This window comes from Triturus cristatus, chromosome 5_2, assembly GCF_964204655.1.
Source record: "Triturus cristatus chromosome 5_2, aTriCri1.1, whole genome shotgun sequence".
Lineage (NCBI taxonomy): Eukaryota > Metazoa > Chordata > Amphibia > Caudata > Salamandridae > Triturus > Triturus cristatus.
This window is the reverse complement of record NC_140588.1, coordinates 601,477,582-601,495,847: the sequence shown is the minus strand read 5'-3', so window position 1 is coordinate 601,495,847 and position 18,266 is coordinate 601,477,582. Positions and strand designations below refer to the sequence as shown.

The 18,266-nt window shown below is 44.3% G+C and overlaps 1 protein-coding gene across 3 annotated transcripts in view; it reads right to left on the bottom strand.

The window, feature by feature from the left end:
• Positions 1-17,406, bottom strand: part of LOC146829052 (uncharacterized) — a 126,268-nt gene extending 108,862 nt beyond the window's left edge. For 2 of the 3 annotated variants that reach the window (XR_014962176.1, XR_014962177.1), the window contains exon 1: positions 15,490-17,406. Coding sequence is in view for 1 of the 3 variants with exons in the window: in XM_085607689.1 (XP_085463815.1) it covers positions 17,202-17,231 (30 nt within the window). In the remaining 2 variants the exon portion in view is untranslated. The remainder of the gene's footprint in view (positions 1-15,489) is intronic. The other variant, XM_085607689.1, reaches the window with a different exon arrangement.
• Between the last annotated feature and the right edge of the window lie 860 nt (positions 17,407-18,266).

Below are 18,266 nucleotides of genomic sequence, written 5' to 3'. Positions count from 1 at the left end.
CAGGGTGCACTGGTACCAGCCAAAAAACAGATTCCATATCTCCTTTTGCTAGCAATTTCTCAGGTGCCAGCTCCTGGAGCATTGTAATTATCTTATCCTGTGAGGCATAATTAAATAAGCATAGTACCCCATCAATAGCCTCATTCACCGACTGACCTTTTGGTGCTGACAAGTTATGGATTAAATGGTATTCCTCCAGATCTTTCTTCGGGACCACCCCTTAGGGAGAACACACAAAATTATCTAGCGGGATGGAGTAGAACGGGACTGCGACCATCCCCATATTCCTTTCTTTCAAGATCTTATTCCTAGCAATGTTAGGATTAGTCCGCAGGGACTGTTGAATTTTGCAATAGGTCACACCCACACAGCCTTCAGCCAGGATTCTGTAACCATTACTAAAACTCTAGTACAATGACTGTGCTGCCACTGTTTTGCTGTAAGGATTCAACAAAATCACCATTGCATGTCAGTTAATCGGGGGGGGCCTTGACCAGTACAAGTTGTTCATTCCATCTTATTGGGACCTCTATCATTTGATTTCTTAAAACACTTGGACTCTGGTTGTGAGGGTAGACCACAGACAGAACAGCAGTGCTTGAATTTGCACGTCCCTGTGTCTCCAGTACAGGTTCTCTTGTTAAAGTCCCAGCATGACCCCTTTCTTTCTCCCCTCATGTGAGTAGCTGCCCCCAAGACTGCCCAAAAGGGCTGACTTGGAGCAGCCTCAGGTTTCTGCTCCTTCATGGAGCACAGCCAACTGTTCACATCAACCTGATCCCATGCTAGAATGGGTCTAGTAGCCTTTACCCTCCTAAATTCCTTGTCGTGTTCCCCTCAAACTCATTATGCGCACATACTATCCTATTCTCATACCACGCCTATGACACACCAAAGGTTGGGAATCACTAGACCATGATTGCCTGGAAAATCGTAAAGCCCTTGACCCAGTTCAACAATGTTTCCTCAACCTTCTTCCTCTAAGGCCAATGCCCACACTTTCTAGAATGCAAGCACTCCTACACTGTTTGCTCTCCTCCCGCTCTGGCTTATCATGCCAACCCAGTGGCTAAGTGAGCAAGGGACCCACATCTGGGCATACCCTGCCAACCCAGTGGCAAAGTGAGCAAGGGACATTAATTCCCAAATATCCACATAATTACCCTTCCAAATCTTCTTTATCTCAGCCGCACGTGCCTGCCCACCTATTTATTAACCAAATGCATGTCCCCCAAACCAATACTTGGCAACCTGCTGGTGTGGAATCCTGAGGAAGGGGAGGAGTCCCGCCTGCTGTTGGTACTGCGTGAACCACACTGCTTATGTGTGAAATACCAGCAACCAGGTACTCCTGTGCTACGTGAGTGGCCATTGCTGACCCCCCAACTGCTGCTGCAAGCATGCTACCACCGCCCTTGCATTCCCTGCACACCTGTACCACCTCAAAGGGCCACAAGCCTCCTGCTCTTCTCAACATTGTTACTCTCTGCTAGTCCTGCCAACTCACACCCCAAAGTGGTGCAGATAACATCCTCCGAAAACCGTGACTACACACTAGCCAAGTTTCCAACTAGATCTGGTTGCCCCATGCTACATACTGGCATGACCCCCATCGCAATGCAACTATTGCCATTCTGCACAATGCTGTTGTTCACCGCTGGCACTATCACTGCAGATTAACTACGTTGTCCGTCACCACCACCTACACTGCCGACCGGCACAACCTCTGTGGTAACACGTGCACCTTGACCGCCATCACTACTTTTTCCCTGTCTCCTAACACATTTCTTAACTGGTGGGAATGCTGCTCTTGAAGGAACGCCTGGACTTCTAGGCCTCTCCACTGGGACTGCTGTCTCTGGTGGCTTCCCCTGTGGAGCCTGTGGGTGCAAAAGAGCCAATATCTCATTCATAGCATCCATCCTGCGCATCAATGCCTCCATATCCGCATCAGTACGTGGCCAATTGGTGCCTTTCTTAGCCCCACCAGGCATCTGTGAAATAATACCTAACCACTTACAACACCATATGACAAGCCTTGCCCTACAGCGACCCCGCCACTGCACAAAAAAGCTCAGAACAATGGTCCACACAGACAAAGTTGACACCTATAGCAATGAGAACAAAACAAAATTACCTGCTGGGTTAGCAAAACTGTGCACTTCACCACTAAACCACAGATAATGCAGCCTCCAATAACATCAGGCAGTACAAACCAAATAAAGTGTACCCTTTTGCAAATATAATAATAGCAGGTTCCCCAGCTAAAACTACACCTCTGTAAAGGACAAGTGATCCTCACAACATTATGAGAGGCTAATAAATATTCTCAAAAGTTGATCTCAGTCCCTAGCCGATATTGTATTGTAATTGCATTTATATAGCACTTCTTACCTCTGACGAGGGCTTCGTTGCGATTTCTCCATGAGTATCATGCTACTCCGGAACCCAGTAAGGATTAGTGGTGAATCAGTATAGTGAAATATGAAAGTAATTTGAGTAGTGGATATGTTAGTCAGTTCTTTGGATTGAGAAGGATAGTGGAGAGATAGCAAAGGGCAAAAGGTTTGCATTTTTATAGCGCTTGCTACCCCTGATGGGGTATTGAAGTGCTTTTTCAGTGAGTAGCACGCTACTTTGGAACCCTTACAGTGTTAGTGGTGCATTAATATAGTGAAATATGAAAGTAATTGGAGTGGTGGATATGTTAGTCAGTTATTTGGATTGAGAAGGACAGTGAAGGGGTAGAAGAGGTTAAAAGGTTTGTATTTATATAGCCCTTGCTTCCCCTGATGAGGTGTTGAAGTGCTTTTTCGGCAAGTAGCACGCTAATCCGGAACCAATGAAGGATTAGTGGTAAATTAGTTTAGTAAAATATGAAATTAATTTGAGTGGCGGACATGTTAGTCTGTTATTTGGATTGAAAAGGAAAGTGAAGGGATAGAAGAGGGAAGGATTTAGATATATATATATATATATATTCACTGAAAAAAACATAGGTTTCAGGGGCGTTATAGTTAGCTGGACTTTTCACTCGTACAAAACCATTGAAATTCCCCTGTTATAGTTAGTTCAGCTAACTATAACTCGCGCGCCCGCAATGCACTGCTGATGACGTCACATATTACATCACTCATGACATGGTCAGTGACATCACTCATGACATCACTGATGACATCTCAAATGTCAAATGACAAGTTGGCAGGGTATGCTCAGACGTTGAGTCCCTTGCTCACTTTGCCACTGGATTCAAGCAAGCCTGGCTGAAGACGGCTGAAATGCAAGAAACCGGTCCTAGGAAGCTTGTTTCCGGTCCAGGGAAGGCATGGCTTGGCAGTTCGGGCTGGACTGTTCCCATGAGGCACAGGGTCAGACTGATTTGCATATGGTCATGTCTGAACTGGGGTGGCAGAGTGGGCTAAAGAACGGTGATGGATTAAACCCAGATCTCTTGACTGGGTGTGAGAGTTTGATTGGTTCTGATGCTCCGTCCATCACCACCCCCTTTTGTACCACTTTGTTCGCCATAAGTTGGCAGGGTATGCTCAGACGTTGAGTCCCTTGCTCACTTTGCCACTGGATTCAAGCAAGCCTGGCTGAAGACGGCTGAAATGCCAGAAACCGGTCCTAGGAAGCTTGTTTCCGGTCCAGGGAAGGCATGGCTTGGCAGTTCGGGCTGGACTGTTCCCATGAGGCACAGGGTAAGACTGATTTGCATATGGCCATGTCTGAACTGGGGTGGCAGAGTGGGCTAAAGAACGGTGATGGATTAAACCCAGATCTCTTGACTGGGTGTGAGTGTTTGATTGGTTCTGATGCTCCGTCCATCAACACCCCCTTTTGTACCACTATGTTATAACGCACAGCGCTATGCGTTACAAATTACAATCTGGGATCCATATCTTTGTCACAGTGCATATGCAACGTTACACTCCCCAGCACATATTTTATATTACAACTTTAGAAACTAGTTAGGTTACACAACACTGCCCTGTGCATATTACACTACAAGGCGCATATCGCATAGCACGCGCTAGTGCCTGTGCTATCTCGCGCTCTCCAAAGAATCTGTCATTGCGCACAATGTATTGCATATTATATTTCACGATCCGGTTCATCTTATATCACACTTTTTGGTGCATAGTTTATACCATATACTATATCTAGTTTTCATTTTCAATCGTGCTTTCAGGACTATGTTCTATATAACACTGCGTCCACCTACCCTTTTCACGGGCATTACATTTTGCGATGGGGGTGGAGGGTCAGGGGGTGTTTCTGCCAAGTGAGCCCGGAGTCACAGTCACAATCGTCCCCTTCTTCCTGAACAAAAGTGAGATTATGCTGCATACTTGTTCATATTTTAAGTAGTTCGCACGGACACACATTTTAAAAACAATAAAGTTCCTAATACCCACCTTCTCTGAACAGTTAGCTTGCTGCCCCATCCACCTCCTCCCTATCCTCTGTTGTCTGAATCCATGGACTAGCCTCCTCCCTCCTGCCATGCATGGTATAATGTGCTGCCACTGCCTTCCATTTAGCATGATGTACCAGTCCACTCCTTCTGCCCTCCATTGCCCAATTCTATGGCCCATCATTAACCTCCTGCTTAGCCTCTGTGCTTAGCTTGCTGCCCCTATTCTCCCTCCCCCTGCCCTCCGATGTCTTTGTGCATGCCCCTGCTCCATCCTTTTTGCCCACCATGTTCCATGGACCTGCCACTCCTATCTACTCTGAGTGTTCTGTTGAGCTGCCACTCCCCTCCCACCTGCCTAGCATTGTCAGATGACTGTAAGCTGTCCCTGCCACCTCCACCTTGCCTGTCCACATGACATGCCCCTATCCCCTTCCTCCTGTCCTCCATGGTCCATTTTACTGCCACACCCTTCTGCCCTCCCTGGTCTGTTGTGCTGCAACTGCTCCTCCTGCCTGCCCCACGCGGTCTGTTGTGAGGCCCCTTCCCCTGAACTCTCTTGTCTGTGCCCAGGTCCTGACCCTCCCTTCTATCCTCCATGGTCCTTTGTGCATGCCCCTGCACCCTCCTTCTTGCCCATCATAGCCATTGTGCTACCACTAACCCTCCCGCTTGCCATGCATGGTCTTCTATGCTGCCATGGCCTCTCCCACCTTCCCTGTGTGGTCAGCTAGCTGCCCCTGACCCCCTCCCACCTTCCCTCCATGGTCTGTGTGTATGCCATCATAGTCTCACTGTTGCTCTCCATGGTGTGTCTTGTTTCTAGTGCCCATCCTGCCTGACCTCCATGGTCATCTTGCTGCTCCTGCCCCCTTGCCCCAGCCCTCTGTTTCCATGTGCAGACCCCTATTCCCTCCCTCTGGCTTGTCTGTTCCATTGTAATGCCCCTGATCCGTCCCTCCTGCCCTTTATGGTCTGTTATGCTGCAGCTTTCTCTCCTGTCTGTCCATTATGGTCATCTAGCTACCATTGCCTCTTTCCCCTCTGTTCTCTGTTGTCCATGTGCATGGTCCTGTCCCCTCCCTCTTGCTTTCTATGGATTGTTGTGCCGCACTCCCGTGCCGCATGCCCTGTGTGGTGTATTGTGCTGCTGCAAACCCTGATGCTTGCCCTGTAGGGTCAGTTTGGTGCACCTCTCCATGTCCCTCCTGTCCTCTGTTATCCGAGTCCATGTCCCTACCCCAATTCCTCCCGCCTACCATGATCCAATGTACCATACTTGCGAACATTTTGAACTTGGTAAGAGGGAGATTTTGAAAAAAAACTGGGATATTGATTTTCCCCTTTGAGTTACATTGAAAAAGAGCAGATTGTAGACAGGAGACAGATCAAATAAAGCCCATTTGAGCTTAAAAATATTGGACGTTTCCTGGCTGAAACGGGTCTGTTGGCATGTATGGTTGTACTACCACTGCCTCTTCCTTCTGCCCACAATGGTCTATTATATTGCCACAGCCTCTCTTGCCAGTCCTGTATTGTTGGTTTGTTGCCCCTGCCCCCTTTTCCACTGCCCTCCATAGTCTGTTGTGCTGCCACAGCCCTTCCTGCCTGCCCAGTGTGGTCAAATTGTTGCCTCTGCACTCTCCTACCTGCCTTCAATTTTCAGAGTCTGTGCCCCTGGCCTCTGCCTCTCAACAGTATCCCAATGAACAACTAGATTGCTAACATTCTATATTTATTACAAAAGTACTGACATCATCTTGATGTAATCAAAACTGTAATACCTAGAGCATTTCCTTTAGAAATTACATATATGAGAGGGTCTCATTTGCATCAAAATTATGGTAAGTGCTCTAAAAAACTAAATGAGGACATATTTTCTGAGTTTTCAAATAGCGACAAATAACTTTTAAATTATTTGTAATCTTTATGTTTTTTATCCAGTTGACCACTTGACTAAATGTTGCACCTAGGGGAGAGGATGTGGTGTTACTTCCAGAGCTGCAGACTTTGCAACTGGGGAACTAGGTTGGAGTTTCTGCTTCAGCTCAACATTCTGTGATTCTGGTCAAATCACTTAATCTCCCCATGTCTACAAACAAAATGAATTTGATCTTGTGTGATGTAACCAATGCTCATGTAAAGCACTCCAATACCTGACACGTCTGCACTATATAAAACTGCAAAAAATAAGTGTTTTGCACACTTCTGTCATTGGGCTGCATGTGGGCTACATCTGGGTGATATTTGTGCTGCATTTGGGCTCTTTTGTCTCTGGTGGCCATCTTGGGAGATTTATTTGTTATGAAGTTTCCTAATTTCCTCATTTACTGCAGTCTCCTCAGTAGGAAATGCTTTCAGTTTTTTTACTTTGATTCCATCAAGAAGGTATTCAGATATGTCACACATTTGCCATCAATTCTGAATGTTAGCACTCTAGTTGCTCATTAGATCACTGTAGTAAAGCTACTGTTCACCACGAAAGTCTGCTGCTGGTATTAAAAGTGCATGTTTCAGTCTGCATATCAGAATTTTTCATTGAAATAGAAGAGGATTTGAGAAGTCACTCAAAATGTGCCCTAATTTTTCTTTCTGCAGCACTAATCATAATTTCTATGGCAAAATGAACTCCCTCATTTTGTTCCTTTGTAAATTAAATGTTTTAAGTGTTACCACTTTATTCCAATTAAGATGGCTTCGGGTGTCATACTTTTGTCACAAGTAAGACTGTTAGCGCTCTAGTTGTTCGTTAGAACACTCTGGGACATTCTGTCATTGGGCTATACTTGGGCTACATCTGGGTGATATTTGGGCTACATTTGGGTTCTTTTGTCTCTGGTGGCCATCTTGGGAGATGTATTTGTTATGAAGTTTCCTAATTTCCTCATTTACTGCAGTCTCCTCAGTAGGAAATACTTTCAGTTTTTTACTTTGGTTCCATCAAGAAGGCATTCAGATGTGTCACACATTTGCCATAAATTCTGAATGTTAGCACTCTAGTTGCTCATTAGATCACTGTAGTAAAGCTACTGCTCACCAGGGAAGTCTGCTGCTGGTATTCAAAGTGCATGTTTCAGTCTGCATGTCAGAATATTTTAATGAAATAGAAGAGGATTTGAGAAGTCACTCAAAATGTGCCCTAATTTTTCGTTCTGAAGCATTAATCATACTTTCTATGGCAAAATGAACCCCCTCATTTTGTTCCTTTTTAAATTAAATGTTTTAAGAGTTACCACTTTATTCCAACCAAGATGGCTTCAGGTGTGCCATATGTTTGTCATAAGTAGGACTGTTAGCGCTCTAGTTGTTCTTTAGAACCCTCTGGGAAGCTGCAGTATAACACAAAGGAATCAACTGACAGTCTCTTCCCTTGTTGGATGTACATGTTTTACTGAGAATGTCAGACTTCATTCTCACATGACTGAGAAAGATAATGTGAATTTACAGAAAATGTGCTCTCAGTTTAGCTTATAGATCACCTTCCAAACCTCTGTGGGAAAAGCATGAGAAAATAGTTTTCTCTCAAACATGATTCATGATATCACAGCAGAAGGCTTTTCACATGGTAAAATCGCCTTAGAACACACCACAATTCCTAAAATGAGTATGGTACCATCAACAAATGATTTATAATGTAACTAAAGTCTTAAAACCTTCTATTAACTGCAATGCTTTTTAATGAGGTGCTATCATGTATATTGGTTCCAAGATGGCCAAAATAAAAAACTGAAAGTATTCCCAGGAGACTGCACTAAATGAGGAAATTAGGAAACTTCATAATAAATAAATCTTCCAAGATGGCCACCAGAGACAAAAGAGCCCAAATGCAGCACAAATATCACCCAGATGTAGCCCACATGTAGCCCAATGACAGAAGTGTGCAAAACCCTTATTTTTTGTGTATTTGCAGTTTTATATAGTGCAGACTTGTCAGGTATTGGAGTGCTTTACATGAGCATTGGTTACATCACACAAGATCAAATTCATTTTGGTTGTAGACATGGGGAGATTAAGTGATTTGACCAGAATAACAGAATGTTGAGCGGAAGCAGAAACTCCAACCTGGTTCCCCAGTTGCAAAGTCTGCAGCTCTGGAAGTAACACCACATCCTCTCCCCTAGGTGCAACATTTAATCAAGTGGTCAACTGGATAAAAAAACATAAAGATTACAAATAATTTAAAAGTTCTTTGTCGCTATTTGAAAACTCAGAAAATATGTCCTCATTTTAGTTTTTTAGAGCACTAACCATAATTTTGATGCAAATAAGACCCTCTCATATATGTAATTTCCAAAGGAAATACTCTAGGTATTACAGTTTTGATTACATCAAGATGACGTCAGGCGTTCCACACTTTTGTAATAAATATAGAATATTAGCAATCCAGTTGTTCATTGGGATACTGTTGAGAGGCAGAGGCCAGGGGCACGGACTCTGAAAATTGAAGGCAGGTAGGAGAGTGCAGAGGCAACAATTTGACCACACTGGGCAGGCAGGAAGGGTAGTGGCAGCACAACAGACTATGGAGGGCAGTGGAAAGGGAGGCAGGAACAACAAACCAACAATACAGGACTGGCAAGAGAGGCTGTGGCAATATAATAGACCATTGTGGGCAGAAGGAAGAGGCAGTGGTAGTACAACCATACATGCCAACAGACCCGTTTCAGCCAGGAAACGTCCAATGGGCTTTATTTGATCTGTCTCCTGTCTACAATCTCCTCTTTTTCAATGTAACTCAAAGGGGAATAAAAATACCCCAGTTTTTTTTTTAAATCTCCCTTACCAAGTTCAAAATGTTTGCAAGTATGGTACATTGGATCATGGTAGGCAGGAGGAATTGGGGTAGGGACATGGGCTCGGATAACAGAGGACAGGAGGGACATGGAGAGGTGCACCAAACTGACCCTACAGGGCAGGCATCAGGGTTTGCAGTAGCACAGTACACCACACAGCGCATGCGGGATGGGAGTACAGCACAACAATCCATAGAAAGCAAGAGGGAGGGGACAGGACCATGCACACGGACAACAGAGAACAGAGGGGAAAGAGGCAATGGTAGCTAGCTGACCATAATGGACAGACAGGAGAGAAAGCTGCAGCATAACAGACCATAAAGGGCAGGAGGGGTGGATCAGCGGCATTACAATGGAACAGACAAGCCAGGAGGGAGGGAATAGGGGTCTGCACATGGAAAGAGAGAGCTGGGGGCAAGGGGGCAGGACAGGAGCAGCAAGATGACCATGGAGGTCAGGCAGGATGGGCACTAGAAACAAGACAGCCCATGGAGAGCAACAATGAGACTCAGATGGCATACACACAGACCATGTAGGGAAGGTTGGAGGGGGTCAGGGGCAGCTAGCTGACCACACAGGGAAGGTCGGAGGGGCCATGGCAGCACAGAAGACCATGCATGGCAAGCGGGAGGGTTAGTGGCAGCACAATGGCTATGATGGGCAAGAAGGAGGGTGCAGGGGCATGCACAAAGGACCATGGAGGATAGAAGGGAGGGTCAGGACCTGGGCACAGACAAGAGAGTTCAGGGGAAGGGGCCTCACAACAGACCGCGCGGGGCAGGCAGGAAGAGCAGTTGCAGCACAACAGACCAGGGAGGGCAGAAGGGTGTGACAGTAAAATGGACCATGGAGGACAGGAGGAAGGGGATAGGGGCATGGCATGTGGACAGGCAGGGTGGAGGTGACAGGGACAGGTTACAGTCATCTGACAATGCTAGGCAGGTGGGAGGGGAGTGGCAGCTCAACAGAACACTCAGAGTAGATAGGAGTGGCAGGTCCATGGAACATGGTGGGCAAAAAGGATGGAGCAGGGGCATGCACAAATACATCGGAGGGCAGGGTGAAGGAGAATAGGGGCAGCAAGCGAAGCACAGAGGCTAAGCAGGAGGTCAATGATTGGCCATAGAATTGGGCAATGAAGGGCAGGAGGAGTGGACTGGTACATCATGCTAAATGGAGGGCAGTGGCAGCACATCAGACCATGCATGGCAGGAGGGAGGAGGCTAGTCCATGGATTCAGACAACAGAGGATAGGGAGGAGGTGGATGGGGCAGCAAGCTAACTGTTCAGAGAACGTGGGTATTAGGAACTTTATTGTTTTTAAAATGTGTGTCTGTGCGAACTACTTAAAATATGAACAAGTATGCAGCATAATCTCACTTTTATTCAGGAAGAAGAGGACGTTTGTGACTGTGACTCCGGGCTCACTTGGCAGAAACACCCCCTGACCCTCCACCCCCACATCGCAAAATGTAATGCCCGTGAAAAGGGTAGGTGGACGCAGTGTTATATAGAACATAGCCCTGAGAACACGATTGAAAATGAAAACTAGATATAGTATATGGTATAAACTATGCACCAAAAAGTGTGATATAAGATGAACCGGGGCGTGAAATATAATATGCAATACATTGTGCGCAATGACAGATTCATTGAAAGCGCGAGACAGCACAGGCACTAGCGCGTGCTATGCGATATGCGCCTTAGAGTGTAATATGCACAGGGCAGTGTTGTGTAACCTAACTAGTCTCTAAAGTTGTAATATAAAATATGTGTTGGGGAGTGTAACGTTGCATATGCACTGTGACAAAGATATGGATCCCAGATTGTAATATGTATGGCATAGCGCTGTGCGTTATAACATAGGCATCGAGGAAGGCACGTTAGATGGGGCAATATAACCCATGCGAAGGCAAGTGTGGCATGACATATTCACGGGGGGTGTTACAGTGCACATGGGCTAGAGAGTGTCATAGCATACACACTAGCTGGTGGAATACAACACAGAGGTGTGAGGCACTCGGCGGGCACAGGTGGGTGTAACACAGCATTGGGCTCAGCCAGGAGCACGCTGTGACTCTCAAGTGAGGTTTGTCTCCTTTCCAGAGAGTAAAATAAAAAGTATTACACATCCGGCGGTGGATGTGTATTTTATTAACCGTGAGGGGGGTTTCTTGCATAGTTTAGTCGAATTTTTGTCGAATCCCCTTTGAATGGCTTGGTGTGCGTGTATATTAAATGTGCCCGTCAATAGCTACCCATATTTGTATAAATAAACGACAAGGGTGTCTACTTGGAGAGTACCCACCGGCGGGGGCGCCGGGATTAGGCACAGTAGGGCGTCAGACACGTCAGAGCTTCACTAGCGGTGTAAATACATTTCATGTGGATTCATTCTATGCATAGTCGCCTTTTAGTGAATATCACACAAATCGTCATGATGATAGGTACGTACGGTTTGTCCAGCATGTCCTAGGTGTTTCTATAAATATATTTTTCTTTAAAATAATAAAAAACAAAGGCCGGCCCCGGGGGATGGGGTCCCCGGGGCCATAAGTGGCCTGAGGAGGGGGGCAACGCAGCCCCCTCCTAAATAATTTTTTTAAAAAAGGCCATGACCTGGGGGTTGGGGTCCCGGGGGCCGATTAAGGCCGTAGGAGGGCCAAATTTTTTTTTTTCAACAAAAAAATTAGGGTGCAGGCCCTGGGGGATGGGGTCCCCAGGGCCAGTAAATTAGAAAAAGAAGAGGGGCCACACAGCCCTCCTTCTTAAAAAAATAAAATAAATAAAAGACCGGCATCGTGCCGGAGGCCACGCCCCCTCCTTGCAGCACTCTGCAAACGCGCCCCCTGGCCAGTTGTAAGTTGGGGAATTAGTTCCCCTTCAATACTGAGCGTCCCTGAGGGCCAACTAGCCCAACAGGTATCTCCAGTATGCGCCAGGGAGCTGCGTTGCAGGCAGGTGTTCTGAGGCCACGCCACTTTTTACACCTCTATGCAACGCAGATCTGTGGTGCTTACCGATGGTACCTAGTGGGCTTGTTTGACCCTTGGGACCCTTAGCATTCAAGGGGACTTAATCTCTCAATTTAGAACAGTCACAGGGCGCTTTAACACAGTAGTGAAGGGAGGAGATGGGGTCTGAGGTAACATGTGCAAACACGCCCTGTGGCGCATTTTAAGTTGGGGAAATAATTCCCTTTCAATCCTGAGGGACCCTGGGGGCCAACTAGCCCACCAGGTGCTTCCAGTAAGCGCCACTGTGCTGCGTTGCAGAGAGGTGGTCTAGGCCGTGCCACTTTTTACACCTCTCTGCAACGCAGCTCTGTGGCGCTTACTGGAGGTACCTACTGGGCTAGTTGGACCCTAGGGGCCCTCAGGATTCAAATGAACTTAATCTCCCAACTAAAAACGGCCACAGGGCGTGTTTACACAGTTGTGAAGGGAGGGGACGGGGCCTGAGTTAACATGTGCAAACAAGCCCTGTGGCGCGTTTTAAGTTGGGGAAATAATTCCCCTTCAATCCTGAGGGACCCTGGGGCCCAACTAGCCCACCAGGTGCTTCCAGTACGCGCCACTGCGCTGCGTTGCAGAGAGGTGGTCTATGCCGTGCCCCTTTTTACATCTCTCTGCAATGCAGCTCTGTGGCGCTTACTGGAGGTACCTAGTGGTCTAGTTGGACCCTAGGGACCCTCAGGATTCAAGGGGACTTAATCTCCCAACTTAAAACGGCCACAGGGCGTGTTTACACAGTGGGGAAGTGAGGGGACGGGGCCTGAGGTGACGTGTGCAAACACGCCCTGTGGCGCGTTTTAAGAGGTAGTTTTAATCCCCTGCCCTATTATATACTAGGGCTTACAGAGGAGGTCATGCTGATCACAGGGGGACCCCAACGCACAGTGTTCCCTAGTGTATGTAGGTGTTTTCACTGTATTCTGAGCGTCTTTTAACATAGCCCTGGCTCTAGGACTGGTTAGTCAGACTCAGTTACCACCAGTATCTGTTTGAAAAAATTGAGGGTACAGGATGATTTTGCAACAAGGCTTCTTTCTGCTCTTCTGTTTGTTCTTTCTGCAGGTTATCCTTCTTCCTGCACTTTTCTTCGTCTTTGAGGACTTCTGTTGCTTCTTTCTGCATTTCTTTTTTTTCTATCTGTGCGTTTTTTCTTCTTTCTTCACATGTCCTATCTCTGTAGGCATAGTTAGAAATTAGCATTTAAAAAACCTTTGAAATTCACTGAAAAAACCATAGGTTTCAGGCACGTTATAGTTAGGAATTAGCATTTAAAAAACCTTAGAAATTCACTGAAAAAAACATAGGTTTCAGGGGCGTTATAGTTAGCTGGACTTTTCACTCGTACAAAACCATTGAAATTCCCCCATTATAGTTAGTTCAGCTAACTATAACTCGCGCGCCCGCAATGCCCTGCTGATGACGTCACATATTACATCACTCATGACATCACTGATGACATCTCAAATGACATCACTGATGATATCATCCTTGTGATAGAGTGGCAGACCTCCTCTCCCCCTAATATAACCTCTGATAGACACATTCAAAAATAGAAACTAAAATTTTCAAAACAATGGACATACCAATATCAGTTACAACAACCTATTCAGTAATTCTAAGATCCACATACACATCCACTCATTCACCAACAATCCTATACAGTCACTCATGCATGTACTCACTCATCATATGTACTCATACACCTATACATCCTGTTGCACAACGCCACTCATCCATAGAGTTACTCACACACATAGTCACTCATGCTATTAAAGAATCAAACATACATTTACTTGCATATACAGTTATACACACACCACCACACTTACTTCTACAGAAACTTACACATACTTAGTCTTTTAAACAATCACTTATAGAAACACATACTTATTCATAGAGGAACTCTTTCAATCTCTCACTCTCACATATACTAACTTATATACACCAATAGTCACATATACTAGTTTAAAACATATGTAGTTACTCATAAAGACGCTATTGAGACAGTCATTCACTCACTAACACACCCATGCACACACTCATCCACCCATACAGTCCTGCACACATGCTGTCTTCAACACATACAAACAGTGAGTCACTCATTCATGCACCTATGCACTACGTAATACCCCCCACCGAACCATACAGTAACTCAGACACTCATACTGATACTCAAAAAACCAACTAATAACCTATATAGACACTCATGTAGCTACTCACCAACCCATGCAGCCACTTATACACAAAGTGAGAGACTGATACAGATATTTACATATTTAAACGTTACTCACTAAGCCATGTATTCACTAAGATACACTTACTCAGTCAGTTATACAATCAATTTTTCAAAAACAAATCATCCATTTAGACACTTATATACCCATTTATTCTTCCATCGACCTTGAGATATACATATATAAAACATATGTAATTTTCAGAAAAACACACATTCACAGGATGATGTCATCAGTGATGTCATTTGAGATGTCATGAGTGATGTCACTGGCCATGTCATGAGTGATGTAATATGTGACGTCATCAGCAGTGCATTGCGGGCGCGTGAGTTATAGTTAGCTGAACTAACTATAACGGGGGAATTTCAATGGTTTTGTACGAGTGAAAAGTCCAGCTAACTATAACGCCCCTGAAACCTATGGTTTTTCCAGTGAATATATATATATATATAAATATATATATATATATATATATATATATATATATATATATATACATATATATATATATATATATATATATATATAGCATATGAGAAATCACCCCATCTGCGCAGCGCGATAAGCAAGCCCATCCAATCAAGAGGTGAGTAAAATAGATATTTATTTCCTGCAGGCAGCCCAAATGTAGCAGCATAGCGCTTTTCAACCCTCACATGGTCTTAATCATATAAAATGTGAGGAGCAGTTGTACTTGAGTTTAAATGCACTCAGATCATAAACAGTAAAGAAGGAGACTGTATGCAAATGTTAAGTTCGAAAAAGAGTTATTCGTTAGATTTTCTTGTTCTTATTCATAGTTTGGGACCAAGAAACATATCTTTCAGCTGGTACTCTTAACCTATTTATTGCATATATTTAAAGAAATGTTCAAGTCCGCAAACTCTCAGTCCCAGTAACTCTCGTATAAGTACTACCATATCCATAATGCTTAGCGGCTGTTTTCCCAAAATATGGCATAGTGTCCTTCTTATTTCTACTCAATTCAAACTTTCTGCCACAGTAGATAAACTTAAAAACAAAGTGCCCACCTTCTCTTGCCTCATTGGAGTAAATTCCATGTCGTGCAGGGGACACGTTAATTTTCATAATCATCTCCAGGGCATTTCTCCTCACGTTTCAAGATGTCGTTTCAACTCCTTTTGTTGCTGCCTGCTTTAATTTCTTCTTTTATTCTCAAAAATCAGGGGCAACCCCTCACAAACCCTAGCTGCCATTCAGATTTCGGCCAGCAGGCCTCCCATAGAGTCAGCAGCACAGCCTCTTGTTTCTGCGGTGGCACCACCAAACCAGATATTTTCATTCCAAATAAAAGCATTCGGCGGGCATCATCCAAACATATATCCAAAAGAAATGTGACGATGCAGATGCCCAGCCTGACAGGTTGGGGCATGTTGACGACGTCACCGCCCAATATACTGCATTTGAGAAATCACGCCATCTGCTCAGCGGGATAAGCAAGCCCATCCAATCGAGAGGTGAGTAAAATAGATATTTTTTTCCAGCAGGCAGCCCAAATATAGCAGCATAACGCGTTTCAACCCTCACAGGGTCTTAATCATATAAAATGTGAGGAGCAGTTGTACTTGAGTTTAAATGCACTCAGATCATAAACAGTGAAGAAGGAGACTGTATGCAAATGTTAAGTTCGAAAACGAGTAATTCCGTTCGATTTTCTTGTTCTTATTCACAGTTTGGGACCAAGAAACAACATATCTTTCAGCTGGTACTCTTATCCTATTTATTGCTCTTGCATATATCCAAAGCAATGTTCAAGTTCGCAAACTCTCAGTCCCAGTAACTCTCATATAACGACTACCATGTCCATAATGCTTAGCGCTTGGATTCCCAAAATACGGCATAGCGTCCTTCTTATTTCTACTCATTTCAAATATTATGCCACAGTAGATAAACTTAAAAACAAAGTGCCCACCTTCTCTTGCCTCATAGGAGTAAATTCCATATCGTGTAGGGGGCAAGTTAGTTTACATAATTATCCCAAGGGCATTTCTCCTCACATTTAAAGATGTCGTTTCAACTCCTTTTGTTGCTGCCTGCTTTAATTTCTTCTCTTATTCTCAAGGTGCAGGGGCAACCCCCGCAAATTCTAGTTGCCATTTATATTTCATGAAGAATTCGGCCAGCAGGCCTCCCATAGAGTCAGTGGCACAGCCTCCTGTTTCGGCGGTGGCACCACCAAACCAGATTTTTCATTCCAAGTAAAAGCAGCCGGTGGGCATCATCCAAACATATATTTCCAAAAGAAATGTGACGATGCAGATGCCCAGCCTGACGGGTCGGGGCTCATTGGCGACGTCACCGCCTAATATACTGCATATCACGCTATCTGCGCAGCGCGATAAGCAAGCCCATCCAATCGAGAAGTGAGTAAAATATATATTTATTTCCAGCAGGCAGCCCAAATGTAGCAGCATAACACATTTCAACCCTCACAGGTTCTTAATCATATGCAAATGTGAGGAGCAGTTGTACTGGAGTTTAAATGCACTCTGATCATAAATAGTGAAGAAGGACACTGTACGCAAATAGTAAGTTAGAAAAGAGTAATTCAGTTCGATTTTTTTGTTGTTCTTATTCATAGTTTGGGACCAAGAACCATATCTTTCAGCTAGTACTCTTATCCTATTTATTGATATTGCATAAATCCAAAGCAATGTTCAAGTTCGCAAACTCTCAGTCCCAGTAACTCTCATATAAGGACTACCATGTCCTTAAAGCTTACCGGCTGCAATCCCAAAATACGGCATAGCATCCTTCTTACTTCTACTCAGTTCTCCACATTCTTCTCCTTTCCGATGAGTTCGCGTCAAAGAAAACAAAAGGACCTCCAGGGCTCCAATATATCAGCGTGTGTTTAATTTTCTTGCAGCTGGCAAAAAATAACACCCGACGCGTTTCAAAGTCTTTGCTTCTTGTTCACAGGTCATTTGTATTCACTTCCTCTCACCATATAAACATGTGACCTCCACCACCATAAAAGTAGGACTACCTAGATACCTCCTTTCTTTACCATTCTATGGCAGCCATTTTCTAACATTGTTTTTAGTTACACATCTTGCACATTTCATTAATGAATCTGGTTATATCTAGCCCTTTTGTTTTGTTTTCACTGCTAAATTACACAGTATTGGCAACATATTACATACAGATCAACATCTTACCCCCATGGGTGTTCAATCCATGTACATTATTTCACATTAAAATCTCATTCTTTTAAAAAAAATATATACAATTCTGCCCAAGTGGGCATATATTATATCACTGAAACCAGTTCCGTTCCAATCTGTCCACCTTAACTTCACCTTTTCTTATTTGCTGACATTTAGCTAATGTTGAAATTACTGATTAAATATGCTTACAAGGATACAGACAGACTTGCATTGATAAATTAACAGAGACATTGAAATCTAAATATACAGAGACAGAGTTTGATAATTAAATTAAAAAACTGAATACAAGACTGGAAAAGGTGGGGCAGGAGATTAAAGCAAAAAAACTCAAAACAATTGATAGAGACCAAACTGACTAAGAGAAAGGTCAAATATAGACTTTTGGGCAGAAATGTGATCAGTTGAGAGAAAGTAATAAAATCCTAACACCACAAGCATCTACCTCAACGAGTGGGAATACTGCAGGCCAAAAAGAAAGGGTGATAACCACAGGAGGTACAACGGATCAAATTGAAAGTGATGCGAGTGAGAGCGGTGCATCAGTACAATCGGAACCACTGGAGTGAAATTCAAAATTTTAAAAGAATTCGACCGCATGGCACAAGGAAGATTGGCGA